This window comes from Papaver somniferum, chromosome 10 (genome assembly GCF_003573695.1).
Source record: "Papaver somniferum cultivar HN1 chromosome 10, ASM357369v1, whole genome shotgun sequence".
Lineage (NCBI taxonomy): Eukaryota > Viridiplantae > Streptophyta > Magnoliopsida > Ranunculales > Papaveraceae > Papaver > Papaver somniferum.
In genome coordinates, this window is record NC_039367.1 from 51,668,867 (window position 1) to 51,687,287 (window position 18,421).

General features: G+C 36.9%; 1 protein-coding gene across 2 annotated transcripts; it reads right to left on the bottom strand.

Annotated features, from left to right (window-relative positions):
- Positions 1 to 58: 58 nt before the first annotated feature.
- LOC113318649 lies at positions 59 to 3,609 on the bottom strand. 2 transcript variants are annotated; one of them, XM_026566841.1, is made up of 6 exons: positions 3,325 to 3,609; positions 2,476 to 2,650; positions 2,274 to 2,361; positions 1,204 to 1,698; positions 1,044 to 1,112; positions 59 to 970 (listed from the first exon to the last, which is right to left on the bottom strand). In XM_026566841.1, exons 2-6 carry the CDS (start codon positions 2,646 to 2,648, stop codon positions 380 to 382), a joined length of 1,416 nt encoding a protein of 471 aa, XP_026422626.1. In that variant the 5' UTR covers positions 2,649 to 2,650; positions 3,325 to 3,609; the 3' UTR covers positions 59 to 379. The 2 variants fall into 2 exon arrangements, with proteins under 2 accessions (XP_026422626.1, XP_026422627.1); XM_026566842.1 differs by having other exon boundaries at positions 59 to 967; positions 3,325 to 3,604.
- Between the last annotated feature and the right edge of the window lie 14,812 nt (positions 3,610 to 18,421).

An 18,421-nucleotide genomic window follows, 5' to 3' on the forward strand; every position in this document is an offset into this window, starting at 1 on the left:
GGCTACAGTCTAATGCTACTCCCACCACTTGAGAACTCAATTGCTCTGCCAAAGAAGAAAAAAAAAAGAGAACTCTAGAATCGGCTTCCATGAGTCTAATGCTACTCCCACCACTTGGCTACAGTCTAATGCAAAAAACATCTAGAATCGGCTTCCATGAGTCCATGAGTATGTCACCACCATTCGGAAGCCGTCAGTGAAAAGAACAAATGGGGATGATGAAGTAGCACAAGAAACAATAATTGTACAAATTGAAATTAACATGTCCGGCTAAAACTAAAAAAGAAAAAAAAGTGTTTCTACTTAAAGACTACAACGATTATCAATGGCATATACCATCACTAGTAGGGACTTCTCAGATGAAATATAATCCATCATTTTAAACTCTCTTCCGTTTATAGGTGCTCATTCTGGCAATAGTTTCTGTAAGATCGACCCCAGCCCCAGGCGTACCAAAGGCAGGTCCTGACTGATCACTACTTTTGTGTAGATTCATTACCAAGTCTTCAAAATGTTTCAGGCGTTCTTGTTGATCTTTAAGAAGTTGCTGCTGATCCTGAAGGAGCTGATTTTGGCCCTGAACAACTCTCCGTGTGCTCTCAAGTTCAGCCTGTTGACACCGAGTTAATAAACGTTGACTCTCGAGTTCCGTTTGTTGACTCTTGCTCAATGCTCTCTGACTCTCGAGTTCAGCCTTCTGACTCAGGGTCAGTGCTTGTTGGCTCTCGAGTTCAACCTTTTGGCTCAGGGTTAATGCACGTTGGCTCTCGAGTTCAGCCTTCTGAACCTGGGTTAATGCACATCGACTATCGAGTTCAGCCTTCTGACTTACCGTCAATGCACGTTCATTCTCTAGCTCTGCTTCTAGAGTCTTAACCAATTCATTCACCTGCTCCTTCCTTGTTTCTTTACGTGATGATGTCGTCGATGACATAGATGTACTACGCTGTGGTTCGGTGCTTATTCTCTGCTGGATCAAAACATAATTTTGTATCAGATGTTGTAAACAACTGTTAAGCATACCAATGTTCCCGAAGGCATACCTCGTGTTCACTATCAGAGATGTTATCTGGAATTTGTGCTACTGCTGCAGAGTTTTTGTTAGATTCATTCTACAAAAACAGCAACCCCAAGAGAATTAAAGAAGAAGTTAGAATGTGAATACAGCTAAACTTGTTCAAAGATGAATGAAAAAATGAGCACCTTGATATCATCAGTGGGCTTGATGTTCAGCAAAACTGTATCTTGCAGTCCCTGAACCAATCTCCAATTTGGTCTCCACTTTTGGTCGTCGAGGTAGAACACTTGTGTTGCTTCATTTGCAAGAACAAAAGCATCATCATGGTACCACTTAAAGTTCACACATATGTTTATTAAATTACCTTCCTTTTGAATAAAATTCTCATTAGGACTTGTGTTGAACCATTCAGTGCTAAATAATACAACTCGATGCCCAAGTTTATAGACCAACTCAATTACATTGGTTGCGTAACCAAACAACTCGACCACTTCACCTTCATGTTCTCTAACTATATGCAATCCAGGATTTGGAGCTTTATGCCGCTTATCCCGTCTGACCCAAAAACAAACCCCGTTAATAACACAGCATGGGTATGACCTCATAGAGTGAGGTCCACAAGCCAGTGAGAACAATTCATTTGTGGCTTCTTCTGATTCTTGATGCCGCAAAGTCATCAGCTACAAATTTAAGAAGAAAATGAAGACACGGTGTTAACAAATCTAGCAATGAACATTGTATGTGATCGCAAGCACAATCCTCAAACCAACCCCAGATTCTCAACAATATAAGAGGAACACTCCCTGGAAACCCCATAGAAAACACTTACTTTAATCATCTAGAAAGACCCAACTTGTTCTCAAATAAGCTGAACAGAAGGACTTAGTGAACATAATTGAGCCAACTAAACATGTTGCAACATTTGTGTTACTGGTACCTCAAGAATTAAGTAGAGGGCTTATCAGTTGCTTTGGGTCAATAAGTTCAGATATCCTGATCATCACATAATCGACTCACTGAAAATCTAACGAGATTTCCCCCGACTCCTGAATGTCGAGAAACAGAACCATACTCTCCAAGTACCATAAACAGCTCAAACCTCTTTGAATATAACGTGGTCGAGATAACATGCTTCTTCTGGTTCACTTACCTAAAAGAAAATGCTCCAGGTGTATTCATTTAATGGGATGTCTTGAGAATCTGGGGTTAATTAAGATTCACTCTTGTCCTAAAAGGTTTAATCTTCTATACTTACATATTGTTTAAGCCATTGTGCAAAGTCTTTTTGTTGCCTTCCAGATAATTTAACACCACTTCCAACTTTCAGTTCTTCGCGGTATTTACTACAAACCAGATAATATATATAATTAATTTTTCCATCAAAAGAATAAGATTAATTCAAACAAAAGAAACAGGAAAAACTGAAAGGAAAGCGAAATTGATAAGAAGTCACTTACGCGAAGTATGGCTGAGCTTCAACACAACTATTCAAGACATACGAATGAGCCTTATCAATCTCTTCTCTTGTCAACGCTTTAACGGGGTCTCGGCCAAGTGGACGAGCATCCTGAGAAAAAACTGAGAGCCCTTCCACAGGCGCTTGGCTTAGTCTGTCAGTGGGTGTTGTCATTCCTACATTAGGCCAACAACCAACCACTTAGAATCATTCTTAAACTTAAACGCTACTAATCAGGTGAAACAAAATTAGCAATCCGAGATTTTATGTCGCCTGAATTACTGAGTGAAAGAAAATAACAAATTAAACAGAGTTCTGACAGACTATTAACTATAAAGAGCATACACTTCAGGACATCATTGATAATTTATACCAACAGGATTAGTGATGTCAAGAAGGAAACCATTGCAAAATACCTCTACTACCCATTGCACCTATAATTAGATGTTCTAAAGTAGGTGTTTCTGAAATGTACCCAAAATTCAAAAAATTTAAAATAAAGTTGGGGATTTATGAAATTTTGAAATAATCCCAAAATTCACCCAACCTAGCTTCAGGTTTTCCAGAGTAAATCTAAGAAAAACTCCTAATTCAAAAAATAAGCAAACAACAGTAAAACCTAGGGTGCACATAAACTGTAACCAAATCATGCAAGAGATCCAACAAAGACACGATTTTTAGGAGGAAAATCACATAAAACACACAAATGCAGGATATAAGAAAGCAAAGGGACAGAGATTTATCGCTGATCAACATGATTATCAACATATTACCCAGAAAAATCAAGCAAAAATGAAAACCCCAAAACAAAAAACTGAGTGAGAGAGAGAGAGAGTGTGTGTGTCTGTACTTGGTTTTGGGGCTTCAGATGACCCGGTTGGTACTCGTTTTCGTATCTTCGTCTTGAAAGATAGTTGAAGAACGAATTCAAGAACCTTGAAAGCTTGAACTAGGGTTTCATTAGATGGTTCTTACTTCTTAGTGTTTTTCTAGGAATTTAGTTTGTTTTTTTTCTACAACTCGGGAAAAATGAAAAATGAGGGGTTGAAGTCTGTCAGAGGCGACAGTGTCTAGGAGAACCCGACAGAAAACTTTAAAACGGAGAGAGTTACCCGAACCCTAGATGCTGTAGAAAAAGTTTCCCGCTTTCTGCCGTACAACAATAGTAGTACTTCGCTCTACTGCTGAGATGCATGGTCTTAACTGGGTAGATCTTAAGGCATCCACAATTATGCTAAATTGAGCATTTGTTTGGTCATATTTGGCCATAGTAAAAAAAATACCGGACTTTTTATATCAAAATTTGACCGTTGATTTTGACAAGTATTTAATTTTTCTTTTTGGCAAGTCTTTAATTTTCAAACTGATCTCAACTGGCTGGCTGTTGGCCGTGGTTTTAGTCTGTGATTTAGGCTGAGTTTTGTAATGTTTTTATTTTTTTAAAAGCATTTTCAAAACCTATATATGTCAATAATCTTTGAAATTGGTGTTTGGTTAAAAAAAAATCAAAGTGCTTTTCCCCCAAAGCACTTCCCAAATTCCTCAATTTTCAAAGGTTTCACCTATTTGTCATCCACGTTTTTCCTATATGCCACCTCTCTCACAATTTCTAAAATAATTGTGCTTTTCAATTCTACTTTTTCCTAACACAAAATTGGTTAAAAAGACCAAAATCAACAATTCCTGGGTGAAATAGACAGTTAGATTTTGATACTGTTTAAATGGACAAAAATGTAAAAATAGGCAGGATGTAACTAGTTTCATCGTGTCTATTTTCAAATATTTTTTCTTATTTTTAATTTACACAGGATATATCCAGTTTCATCCTTGCTATTTTCTAAATTTAAGCTTACTATTTTTTTTGGCCATTTCACCCAAACTATTTTTTCTCGTCCATTTGAACCGTGATTTAAAAATATTTAAACAAATGACCCATTTTCCGTTTTCCTAATTACCACCCCAAAAAGTCAATCATTAAAAATCCATCAACCCTAAGCTATAAAAACTAAATCCTAAGTTATGAGATCCTTCTAATTAATTTTAGTACACCAAATACCTATTATCTCTTAATCTTTCATCGATTAATGCATCAACAAATAAACTATCACCATCACGAGAGAATCCTGTTATCATTAACCTATAGTGAAAGTATTAAGAAGAAAAAGTACTACCTCCGTCCCTAATTAGATGACATATATCATAAATAAGTAGAGTAATAGATTAGTATTATTATTATAATAAATATGTAAATTTTGATAATCATATTTATATTCATTAGGTAGGTGTTTTAAAATGTTTTTCAATGATACAAAATTTACGAAAATCCGTTGTATAGTTTGAGATATAAATCATTTCTAAATTTACTAGTAAATTTTAACTATGTCATTTAATTGGGGACGGAGAGACTATTTAATGTATTACATACCGTGTCAAGCTGTCGATGAATTTTGGAAGTACTCAAATCAATTGATGGAATGAATATTGGACTAGCAGTGGAACCGTTTAACCTAGTTTTTTTTTATTCATTTATTGTAGTCGTTTCTTCCCGAACGCCTACATTTCCTTTCTCCCGTTTTTTTTTTCTTTCTATAGTCGATCAGGTTGGGGAACATTTCAATCTAAACAATTTTAATAGTCTGACCATATTAAAATCAAATCAAAAAGCAGTATCAATAATCTAAAAAAAAGATTAGTGAAGGTGGTGTTGCGTGAGTCGAAGAAGAAGAAGGTGGTCGCTGGTGGAGATGGTAAAAAAAATATTATCCGTAAGTTAGGGTTCTTTTTGGCTTACTTGTTAGGGTTCTTTTTGGCTTACTTGTTAGGGTTGTTTTAACAGTTAAGAAGTGGTATTTAGGATTTTTGAAAAATTATACACAAAATTAGTCAAAAAGACCAAAAACAAGAATTTTTGGGTGAAATAAATTTCTAGGTTTAGATACTGTTTATATGGACAGTAATAAAAAAAATATTGTTTAAATAGCCAATTTGGATATTTCAACCAGAATATTTTTTATTAATTAATTGGAACATACCAATATGTCCTTATCTTCTTCAAGTGTTTACTGGGTTAGTAAAGGTTGGAAAAAAACAGAGTACTCTGCAATCTCAACAAAAAACAGAGTAATCTCCTTCAACATGTACGTGTATTTCAGCTCAAATCCACTAAAAATTACAAGAACAAAAAACAGAATAACATAAAACAGAGTACGTGGATATTCCATACAATAATTGGAAGAAAAAAACAGAGTACAACAAAAACAGAGTACTTTGTTTCAACATGTTCGTGAATTTTCAGCTCAAATCCACCATTGCAATCTCAGCTCAAATCACCACCATTGCATGCCTGTAAAATCCTTAATTTCACATCTTGTTAGCAACATCAGACCACCACCATCACCATCCAGCTAAAATTTTCTCAACCAAACACCAATTCAAACCAAACCCAATAAACCCATGAACATCTTCTCCTCCAGCAACCATCGGTAACCTCAAACAGAGCAAAAAACAGAGTAACCTCAAAAAGAGCAAAAAACATAGTAACCTCAAACAGAGCAAAATACAGAGTAAACTAGTATAGGATGAAACCAGTTGCATCCTAGTTTAAAATGGGTGAAACCAAATTCAACCCAATTTAGTATAGGATGAAACCCAAATTCATCCTTGTTTAAAATGAGTGATACCGAATTCAACAATCATTGGTTCATCCTAACTATAGATGAAACCGGTTTCATCCTAGTTTAAAATGGGTGAAAGCAAATTCAACCCAATTTAGTATAGGATGAAACCCAATTTCATCCTTGTTTAAAATGAATGATACCGAATTCAAAAATCATAGATTCATCCTAACTATAGATGAAACCGGTTTCATCCTAGTTTAAAATGGGTGAAAGCAAATTCAACCCAATTTAGTACAGGATGAAACCCAATTTCATCCTTGTTTAAAATGAATGATACCGAATTCAAAAATCATAGATTCATCCTACCTATAGATGAAACCGGTTTCATCCTAGTTTAAAATGGGTGAAAGCAAATTAAACCCAGTTTAGTATAGGATAAAACCCAATTTCTCCATGTTTGTTCAACTCAATCTAGCACAGGATAAAACCAGTTTCATCTAATTAAGATGAACAAATTTGAAATCAATTGCAATCAAAACACAATTAAGGTTAAGAAACTTACCAATTTGAGCATAGTCTTCATTTCTTATCTTCTGAAATCTAATCAATATAAAATCCTAATTTGAGAAATTTAATTAAATTACGCAAACAGAAAACCCATTTTGATGGTGGTGTTGCTGATACCTATGATGGTGTTTGTTGGATAAAGTTGATGATGTCGATGGTGGTGTTGGTGATTGTGGAGGAGATAGAGATGGTAGAGGAATATGATGTTACTGGTTTGATATTGGAGATGGCGTAGAAAGAAGATGATGGTACTTGTTGTTTGGTAATGGAGAAGATGAGGTGCAGAAGCTGATGGAGAAAGAGAGCTTCTAATAGTTTTTCAGATCTAGTTTCTGTGGAGGCGACGGAGAAGACGAGAAGAATGTTGACAAACAATATTAAATAGCGTGATAGAAAGGGTAATTTAGTTTGTTCCCATTAAAAAGATGCTATGTCCATATGACCCAGGCCGAATTTCTACCCGTCCATTTGACCCAGAAAAAGTGTCATTTTGGCTATATAGCGCATTTTCTGAAAATTATATGGGTGGTAAATAGGATAAGTGGAGGTGGTAATTAATGTGGGTGGAAAATAGGAAAAACATGGGTGGCAAATAGGTGAAACCATTTTCAAAAACTGGGGAGGAGGAGCTTTTAAAAGCTACTAAAGCATAAGCTTTGGTCCCACCAAAATTTAATGCTTGATTTATCCTTTTTGTCCCTATTTTATTTTGTAAATGACAAAAATTATCCTTAAATATATATACAATTAATTTTTTATTTCTTATATTTTATTCTTTAATTATTATTATATTTTATTTTCAAACTATTTTATGATACCATTTCATTTAATTTGTCAAAAATAAAATAAAAAATATTAAATAATTAGTTAATTTTAGTTCGATTTTTTGTTTGAAAATTATATATACATTAAAAAGTGGTTAAGTAAAATAATTTTTTTTAACAATTATAATAATAGTAGCAATTTAATATTTAATTTATTTATATTTAGTAGTAAAAAAAATTAATTATTTTTAAACTCAATAAAATTGAAAAAATCTATTTTAAGACATATGTCTGTTTTTGTCATTTGCCACAATAACAATGGTTTAATTTGATATCTTACCAAACGCACTTTGATTGCTTTTTTAATCAGCTTTAGTTTTAATTGATATTTTACCAAACGTCTAACTGCTTTTTTCTCACAGCACAACACAGCAACGCAAAGCAGAAAAGTGCTTTTACAAAAGCCGCAGCAACACCAAACTAAGCCTTACTTTTTGCTTCAAAAAAATAATTTTTTGCTTCAAAAGAAATAATAAAATAAAATAAGTTTACTTTGTACCGGATTTGGGCCAGCAATGCATGGATTAAAGCACTAGGGCTTTTATGGTCGGAGGAGCTTCATCTTCACATACAAAAGTTCAAAGTCAATTTGGGTTCCCGATGATCATAACTAAAAATATAACTGTAAAAGAATCTCATATGTTAATATATATAGAACTAATCCAGTATCATAAGTTTCATGCAAACTGAAAATTCGTACAATAAATCTCATATGTTAATATAGAACTAATCGAGTATCATAAGCTTCATTCAAACTGAAAATTCATACAACATCTAATAGTAGAAGAAATGAAAAATTAAATCGAATCTGATTGTGAAACAATTGCAAAATACTTCAACTACCCATTGCAGATGTTCTAATCATTTCAACCAAAGTTTTAGCGGAAACAAGGGAAAGACATAGTTTTAGTTGTTTCTAAATGATACGGGACGTATCTTTGGTTGGTCAAGCACATTCCAAAACATTTGCGACACCTTCCTTGTAACACATATCAGCCAAAACATCTTTGACCATATCACGGCGAAATTTGAGCCCCACCTCACTAGCACGGTGAATAGCATGGTCGCCAAAGACATCCATAAGCTTGCCACAACAAGAACACTTATTATCTTCTTCAAAGAAAGGTATGCCAAGCGATATTGCAAGACAGAACTGAACTGTCTCGGGCCAACTAATTGATTAAGCCCAGGTATGGGGATCGCCTTAAGGAAATCCATCGCATTGTATGTTTTATTGCATTTCCATATGGTAGACTTACGTACAGATAAAGTAAAGCAAGAAGGTACCTTTTCCTTGACAACACCAAAATAGATAACTGCCAGAGACTTCATGTAATGGGGGCAGCATCATTGGTGTTGAAAACAGGTAAAGAGACCGCAAGCTTGAGTGAAGTCTTGTAGTGCGTGTTGAAAACCATGAGACAAATTTGTCGTTGCTGGCAACTTCAAGATTGAGTTCTGCAAGTGTTGAGTCTAAGCCTGAGATGCTAGATAGCAGTACTTCATAGTATCCGCCATAGTAAGTACACCAAGACCACCATCTTTGAAGGGAACGGTAGCGAGGCGTTGTTGAACCATGCCAAAACCAGCATTATCTCCAACCACTAGTCGACGTAAATACTGATGCTGCATAAGGTGTTCGTCAAAACGAGACCCAGCAATCCGAAGTGCCTTGGGACAGGTAGTGCGAAGGGAGAAATATAACCTAGAGACCCAAGTGCAACTACGCAAAAGCAATAGCTCACTTTAGGGATCATGCATTTCTTGAATTTTGTTCATGAGCTGTATGGTTTTATCCACCCTGTTTAAAACAATGTCGCTGCAAAAATCCATATCCAAGCTGATTGGGCCACCAAGAAATTTAACACCACCCACTAGCTTGCCAATATTGGTAGGGAAGATATTATCTGCATCTCTTCTCGGGTCATAGGAAGGCTAAAATAATTATGTCTTCGAGATGTTCAAATGTAAACCATAGCTAGGACCATCTTTTTGTAGAATTTTTAGTGTTTTAGACACCTCCATGGTATCCCCTGCAATGGTACCATCGTCTAAATATCAAGCATGAAAATCCAAGGTACAACTAGCTGCAATCTTCTCAACAAGTGGATGAAGAACTAAGGAAAATAAAAGGGAACCAATGGGGTCACCCTGCTGAACACCTAATGCCGAAGAAAGAACATGATCTTGGTAGTATAGCCTGGCTGGTTTCGTGTAACAAAACTCAACCCAATATGACATGCTTGGACAATGGATTCTCATTTTCCTGATTATAGTGGATCGATCAATTGAAAGCATTTGAAAAGTCTATCAGCAACATAGACCTTGTATTGTCAGACCCATGCAACTCCAATAACTTGTTTGCAGAGTGTAAAATACCCTCCCCACCGCAAGGGATGCCAACACCATACTGATAAGTGCCTAAACAGTTATCATTTCCTTAGTGACTGAGGTAACAGCTAGTTTCGAGCAGAGTCTGCGCCATATGGTGCCCACTGTAATTGGTCTCAAACCCCCTCCGGTTTAAGTAATGGGGTTAAGGGGGCGCTAGCTACGAACTCGCCAAGAGTAGGAGGGTATTTACCTGCAAGCCATAGGTTAACAACATCAGTAATAGTCAACAACAAGTCTTCAGCAACAGCATCACCAGCTCCGCTCATAACGTCTAACAAATGTTGAGCCCTGAGACCATCGCTCCCGCAAAAAGTGCCTTTGGAAAAACTATTGATAGCCAAAAGAACATCCTTAGCCTCAATGGATAAAGCTGGTGTTGAAATATCATCAGCTGGTATAACAGGAGGCCGAGCAGGGGGGTATTTTTGCTGCAGTTCAAAAAGTGTGTCAGGAGTTGGAGGACCAACGCCATTAGAAGATAGAATACGGATAGCAGCAGTGTAATGGACATAACTCATCTTCCTCTTACAATCCATCAAAAACTTGTTCTTCTTTTTCATACCCGGTGGTTGTTATTTACGATTTGTTTTAGTCAGGCCGAGCAAATGTTGAGCCAAAGAGATGCATCCTGATGGTTCTTTCCAACTCAGCAAAGTTTTGTTTCTTGCGGCTATTTGTAGCTTCTTTCTACTTCCCGAGCGTTCCTATCTGGATCTTTTAGGAACATACAAGTTCAAAGTGCATGCAGGAAGCAACACTAGATGTATCCATGCAGCAATGTTCATAGGGTTTGCAAGAACAAAGTCTAGAGCAGATTTCAAAGTGCGTGAGAAGTGTAACCTACAAGGTGGTGGGATACTAACAGTTTTAGCGATTTTCTTCTACAGAATCTTGTTAAGTATCTCCACAATGAGGCCTGCAACTTCATCATCAACTGGATTACAAGGCCCATCATTATCTACTGCGACAGGAATCTCAGTATGTGGTTTCTCAGCACCATGAATAAGAAAATCTGCCCCAACCCCATTGAAAGGACCTGCTATGACGTCTGTAGGATGAGATTGGGATCTGCATGATATTTTACATGCATGAATACACATACATGTAATGCAAATCCATCCCTTCATATCACTCAAAACTCTTTCCCATGTAACAAAGAAGTTATCGAAATTTTTAATTCTTTATCTACAAACTTCTTTGTCACACTCAGTCGGGAAGTGTTGGTCTTTCAGATGTCGATAAATGGCACTCTTAACATAACCCTTACCTCCCACCCATGCATGGCAGCCATCGAAGTTTGTAAACCGACAAGGTATCTTGTCCCCCTAAGATGAACCCTGAGATGATGATGAACCCTGAGAGAAGGTGTGAGAGACAATATGATCATGGGATTGGTGAATACGGGCTGATGATGCGGCAGATCGACTTCTAGGCATTGGTTTCTCCAAATGAGGTCTGCAACTGTGAAGAAACAGAAAACTCGAGAGAGAGAGAGAGAGAGAGAGAGAGAGAGAGAGAGAGAGAGAGAGAGAGAAACAATGGCTAAAAAGATCATCCCTGAATGCAGGTAAAATAATAAAACAAAGAGGAAAGTTGGTGAATGTAGTTGAATCAAGGACGGAAGAGAGGAGATGAATTTGATTTTCAATCACCAGAAAATCGCCTCTTATCGCCGGAGTTTCTCTTTCCTCTAGGTTTTTTTATTAGGATTATTATTTGCTTTACTTAGTTTATCATGTTTTTATGAGATTAGTATTCTCCTGGGCTAGTTTAGTAACTTTAGTCTTTTAGGTTTTTACTTTTGCAGGCTATAAATAGCATTTTGTATTGTCATTTCAATCCAGTTGCGGCTCGCTATTATTTTCTTAATGAAACTATCAAGTTTGTTTTGGTTTACACCGTTGATTATCGTTTTAACTCTTGGATTAGAGTCTTTGTTCCTGGATTGGAGTCTTCTATCATCATCCTACGGAGTGGATTCTCCTTGTCATTTTATGGCTTCCGTTTGGCCATATTAGGTGGCATCAAAGCAAGCTTCCTGCGTTGTTCGTCTGTGAAGCCGCCTAGAAGAATCAGTCGATGATTCCTGTTATCTATAGGTTTTTATCAAAAATCATTAAAAAAAACAAACAAACAAAAAAGAGATCGAAAAAAAATAATTGTGCATTCATCGTAAGTTGAAACTTCTGTTTTAGTATGTATTTTATTCTTCATCTATTGTCGTTTATTGAAATCCTTGTTTTGTTACTTGAAGAAAAAGTGTTGAAGAAAGAGGTATGTTCTGTGAGATCAGTAGATAGTGATATAAGTTGTTGGGTTTTATTTTTATTTCTTGTTGACACAAACTAAGCCCATTAACTATTTTACTCTACCATTCCTAGTTTTCAAAAACCCATTTTAATTAAGTGGTATACACTAAGTGTTTATTCCATCAAGGCATAGTTTTCAAACATTTCGGTCAGTATCTAGCCGGGGTTAGAGATGGATTGGTATCTTGTCCCAGACCAGATTAAATGGGTCAACAACAAAGACGGTTGTAGATGGTGAAATTTGGATAAGGGGCAAAAGTGTCATTTCAAGACCATAGACAAAATTCAACTCTCGCGGGAGAGATTAATCCCTTGGTCCTCAAGGCGCCACGATTTATCGTATACGTCCCTGCGAGACACTGTTGGTCGTGATGCCGTGACTCCTAGCGCACATCCCCGACGAGATACTGCTGGTCACGTAGGTTATGTAGAGCGTAAAACGTCCCCGACAGACTTATGAACTACAACATCCACAATTCCAGCATGTCTTCGCGAGACGGAGCTGATTGTGATGCCATGATTCCTAGTATACATCCTCGACGAGATACTGCTGGTCATATAGGCTCTGTAGATGCGTAAAAACGTCCCCGACGGACTTAAGACCCAGAGCGGAGATATGCATGTCTCTTGTAAGCAAGACTCACCCTATTTGAGATCAAGGGATGATTCCCAGTACATCATCGCGAGATACACTAGTCATGTCTGCTCTGGGCTCTGACTCGACTTACTGAGGTTTCAGAATAATTCCTAGGACATCCCCGCGAGATACGCTAGTTATTCTGCCTCTGGGCCCTTTCGACAAACTCCTAAAACATCCTTTCGGGATACACGGGTCTTGTTTGCCCCATCATATGGACAAATAGTTGATTCCTAGCACATCTCTGCAAGATACGATAGTCAAAGACAAGTGAGCCAAAGCCTTGCAGAGGCATTAATCGGGAACACAAATCCTTCTCTCTCCAGGACGAGTCCCATCTGACCACAGAGAGATTCTGATCCATTAAGAAAATCTTCGTTGAGATTTTAATTCGTCTACAAAATCTCGGAGAGATTCGAATCTCTCTGCAAAATCTCGGAGAGATTCAAATCTCTCTGAAAAATCTCAGAGAAATTCAAATATCTTGGGAACTCTCAGACAAAGCTGAATATTCCTCACGGTAGGCACGAGCCTCATGTAGGAATCGAGTCTCCTTTTCAGACTCTCCACATGAATTCTGAGGCATCCCATGCCTTTTCACGTGACTCATCCTAGTCATTCTTACAAATCGGAAAATATCTCTCTATCTTGGCCAACTCAGCTAAAGAGAATATTTCTCTCTCTCTCAACACATCATTACAAAGGCTGATTCAGGTTCACACAAATGAGGGGATGATTAATTAGGGTTTTGGTCTGGCGGTCTACGTCATGTGTGAGAAATACCCAACTTATTTTTCACCGCAGAAGAGAGTAAAGGTGGTGAAACTCAACCTAGTTTATCTCTTTTCCTGAAGAGATGTGAGAATTTCTCCGCACGGCATGGAAAGCAATCCTTATCTTCACCGACATGAGATTAGAGAGTTTAGCTATAAAATAGGTCATCTATTTCTCCAAGCTACGATCATCTTTCTCATAACCTCTCAGAGCAATTCTTATTCAAACCCTAGAATTTTCTGATCTCTCTGTTCATCTGCTTCCCTCCCTAAGACCAGCCATAAATCTCTTCCATATGACTGAAGCAGCCTTTGAACGACCACTGTGTGTGGTTTAGGCGAAGACTGTTCGTGCTCAACCTCCCGTAACTCACTTTCAGAAACTCTAGAATCCAACTTCTAACCTCTCTTAGATTTTAGGTAACTACATTTTGGCGACCATAGTGGGAGATTGTCCACTCAGTCACAGTTCCAAATCAAAAGTTCATGGGGAAGTTGAACGTTCGTCTCGGTTCATTTCTTTGCACGCCCCACCTCCTCGGCTACCAGTTTCTCCTCAAGGGTAAGAGCATCTCTTGAAAAGCGAGGGACAGAGTGCAACAAATTTTCAAATTTGGCTTGGATATTGTTGATCCATTCTCGAATCCATTTCACGTTGAAGCGAAGATTTTCACAAGTGGTCACGAGCTTTTCAAAATCTATGAAGTAACCAGAAGGGATGTAGTTCAGAGTCAAGTCTCGTATGGCATCAAAGATCTCCAACAAGTCGTTAATTATTTCGAGTATATGATGAACAACATAAGTTATTATCCCCATTGTAGCAATATGGACATATCTTTTCCAAATTGACCGGTACAATTCGACATATTTGGTAACAACACCGAATCCCCCTACGAGTATTTCATTTGAATCCAGGATATGCATTAGGATCGACAAAATCAAGACCTGCAGTAGGATATTCAACAATATTCGATAGCTGTGCTCCATCTCTTCGGGTTTCTTCGACGCGAGAATTACTGAAAGCTGAGGAATGATGGGTGGCTGAAGCATCGTCAAGAGAAAATATTTTTATTGTATTTCCAACAAGTACATCTTGATTCGTTCCCACGTCATGAGTCTACAAAAAATAAGATGGAATTAAACAAGGTATATCGAGATATGAAAGTGTAAGAGGCAAATTAAGGTTTTGCGACTGAATTTCTTTCACATGCGGGATTAGGGTTCACAGAGACCAAAGCCACGTCTTATACTAATATAAGGAAATTTAATGAATTCATAATACCCCAGGAGTCATAAAAGACGTCGGAACATGTAAAGGTCCAAGGAATACAAAAATCCTCATACAATTAGGATTGTTGTGCACTGTCGTGGGAGAACGCGTTATCTGACGAAAATTCGTAAGGAATTTTGGGGTACTATCTTGAGAAAATATGTTTCTATATGTTTTTGCTAAAACATATCCAAAGGGCACCTCAAACTCGACAAACGAGCTAGGATATATGATCCCAACACCGAAGTAAGTGCAATCTGAAACGCTTCTAAAACTCTATACGGGATTCATGATGACAAAAGTACGTGACTGCTTTACTGAACTAAACAACTCAGAATTAAGTCATTCTTTTTGTGTTGGATAGATAATTCTTTTCTGTTTTCGAATTGGGGTCGGGAGCTCAAATACGACACCGTATGAAGATTTTACAGTTCCTTCTATGCAAGTTTATTGGATATGAAAGTTTCTGACGAGTACTCAAATAATGGGATACCCCTAGGGTATGACCACTTTTGTACCAACAATAAATGAGAACAGTTATACAAGTAAAAAAATAATGGTTCTTACCGGTGGCATTCCAGAAGAAGGAGAAGAATGGTTTTCCGTCACAATGGGCCGAAGACGATCTATGTCAGCTCCCACGTCGTGCACCTGGGAGTCAATTTCGCTTCGAGCATGAACGGAACGTCCAGTATAAGAAAAATCATTCAGTTAAATTCTAAAGAGACATGGTTAAGTCATGAAAATCGTTAATTACAAGAATACTTACTTGGTTTATGCAAGGAGATGAACGTTTATGACTTGGCTCACAGGACGTGATAATTACATTCTCTTCTGGAATATCTTGTATGAAATTATTAATGCTCACAAGTTCTTCTATCCAGTAAGTTTGAGCTGTTAGAGATACACGGTCGGTCCTTTGGACATAAAGAAAGAAAAGTTTATTTGCAAACCGTTTACAGTACCGAGATTCCGCTGGATCCTAGAAAACGTGGACGGTCCTTTGCGAAAAGGGATATCCTGGTCGAATCCCATCTGACGAGCAGTTCTATCAATATTATAAGATTGTATACTGAAGTCACCACGATTGTCCAAACTTAAGTGATCACGACCTTCAGGAAGTAATATGGCATCATGTCATGTACCCAGCATGGTAAGGGAGTGCCCATATCTTATTATAGTGTGTAGTTAGCTTAATTAGTGTTCACATGTAACGGGTGGTTGAGATGTAAATTTGTGCTCAAAACACACATGTCCATTGGAAGCATTTTAATAAGCATCTTACCTTGTTGAAGTTGTAAGAGAAAATCATTTCTATCATTCTCCAAATTCCAAGATACAGACTCAGGTATTTTAACAAGCAGCTTCCCATGCACAAAATTTCAGTATCATGAACACACAGGGGAATTATCAAATATAGAAATCCAAAATCTGATTTAAACCCAAGGCTAAGAATCAATTTTCCAAGATAATTCAGTTGTACCACTGCATACTTACCATGATCAGAAATGCTTTGAGACTCATCAATACCAATATGAAAACAATTCTGACAATTCAATTTGTTGTAAAGAATGATTAAACTAACCTCGACCACTTGAACATGATTCTTGCTGTCTAAATAACTCACTTCAGCTTTGCCGGTTTCTTTAAATTGAAAACTCACAACATCAATTGAGTCTTCTTTTGGTTCATTGACAGTGGGTTGAATTGATTTAACCACATTTGAAACTTCTTTATCTTGAGAACTCGAATTATTTGTTGAATCAACCATTTCTTCAAAGAAATAAGAAGGAATCAACTCATCGGAAGAGTCACAAATATCCGTAGAATCTTTTTTTACTCTGAAAGGAGGTTGATGAGCTGAAAAAGTATATATAATAAACTGGATCGATATCAATCTCTTCAATGCCTTGTTCATATTTTTTGACCATCTCTGAAGGAAAGAATTTTGAGATGGAGAGTTAATTCTTTCCAGCCAAAACTTATACCATTTTATGCATCCATCTAAATCGCTTCTTGGTAACATTTCCAATTTCACTATGGGTACCAATTTTCCATTCCTTTGTACCCATTTTTCTTCCTGTAAATTCATTTCTTCAACCATGATTGGGGGTATGGAACGAAACGACTCTGATACTAATTGTCATGTACCTGAGTACGATGACAAGGTTGGGTGGATAGATTGAGGATAAACCTCTCTTTAATCGTAAGAATCAACCTTCTCTGAGTTCAAAGAGCACAACCTAAGAAGAACAAAGTTCTAATTTGATTAATAATTTGCTTAACGTTTCATTACAGCATCCCTAACTTATAAATCTAGGTTTCTCTCAAATATCTAACGACTACTAACCCACCATGTGGTTACATCTTAACCACCCATTACAGGTAAACACTAATTAAGCTAACTACAGACTATAATTAGATATGTGCACTCCCTTACCATGCCGGGTACATGACACTTTTATGGTATCTGCGTATTGTGTTCTGCATCTTTTTTGCTGGCTGCATAATGAGTATGCAATCAATTTTCAAATTTTTGTCTAAAAGAATAATCACCTCCAACTTTTTCGTAAAAAAAATTAAATTTGGTATTGTTGTTTGTACTCGTTATGTAGATTTCTTCAAAATCTTTCTAACGAGATAAAATTTGTTAAATTCCAAAGCTCGGTTTTTTTGATATGTTATCTCCTATAGTTTGTTTATCATTTATACCCCTAAAAATATATGATACATAACGAGTAATGCAAATAATTATAGGTGTCACAGAAGCTGAAAAATATCTTGGGTATGACAATAAGAATAACATTCTTTTGGGGCCTTGACCTAAGTTCCCCTTTTAAGTTTTAACAAACTCTCCCACATCAAAATTCCAATTCCTAGATCGATCTCTGTTTCTCCAGATCAAGCCCCAACAAACCCTGAATCATACATGGTGGTGGGGGGGACCGCAGTAGCTCTGGTGGGGTGGTGAACAAGAAATCCAAGTCTACTATTATGAGCGTACGAAGAATCGGGAGAAATTGAGTCGACTCAGTGCTAAAATTCTTTATTGATTTTCAAATGTTTTTCATGATAATATGATTTTTTTTCTTTTCTGTCAATCTTTACTGTCATGTTTCTATCAATTCTTTTGGTTAATCTTTTGATTAATTTCTTGTTTCTTAATTAGTTTGTTTTCTTGTCTATTCTTCATAACTTCTTTTCTAGGCGTTTATCTATCCTTTCTTTTTCTCTTTTCCTAATGAATTTAAGTCTTTTGCAGGGCCTCATTCATATATCATGGCAGGCATCCATTTTTGGACTTTGACATGGTTGTATCTCCTTCTAGCAACTATATTGTTGCAGCCAAAAATAATTTTGAGTTCATTTCCGAGAGCAAATATGCAACATATCAATCAAAGGATGGTTTCTATCAGTATGATCCAGTATTTTTGTTTAGATCATGTTTATGATCACAAAGGTTTTACTGAATCAAGTTCATACGAGTTCAACAGTCTGATTCTTAGTGCAAGTCTGAGAATTTGAATTTTCAAAATTCAAAGTTCCCCCTATAACT

Excerpts from the sequence above, each read along its gene's own strand:
- LOC113318649 (XM_026566841.1), bottom strand. The coding sequence starts at position 2,648 with ATGACAACACCCACTGACAGACTAAGCCAAGCGCCTGTGGAAGGGCTC. Across the intron at positions 1,113-1,203 it reads AGCCCACTGATGATATCAAG|AATGAATCTAACAAAAACTC; the intron begins GTGCTCATTTTT and ends CTGTTTTTGTAG. Across the intron at positions 971-1,043 it reads TCTCTGATAGTGAACACGAG|CAGAGAATAAGCACCGAACC; the intron begins GTATGCCTTCGG and ends GTTTTGATCCAG.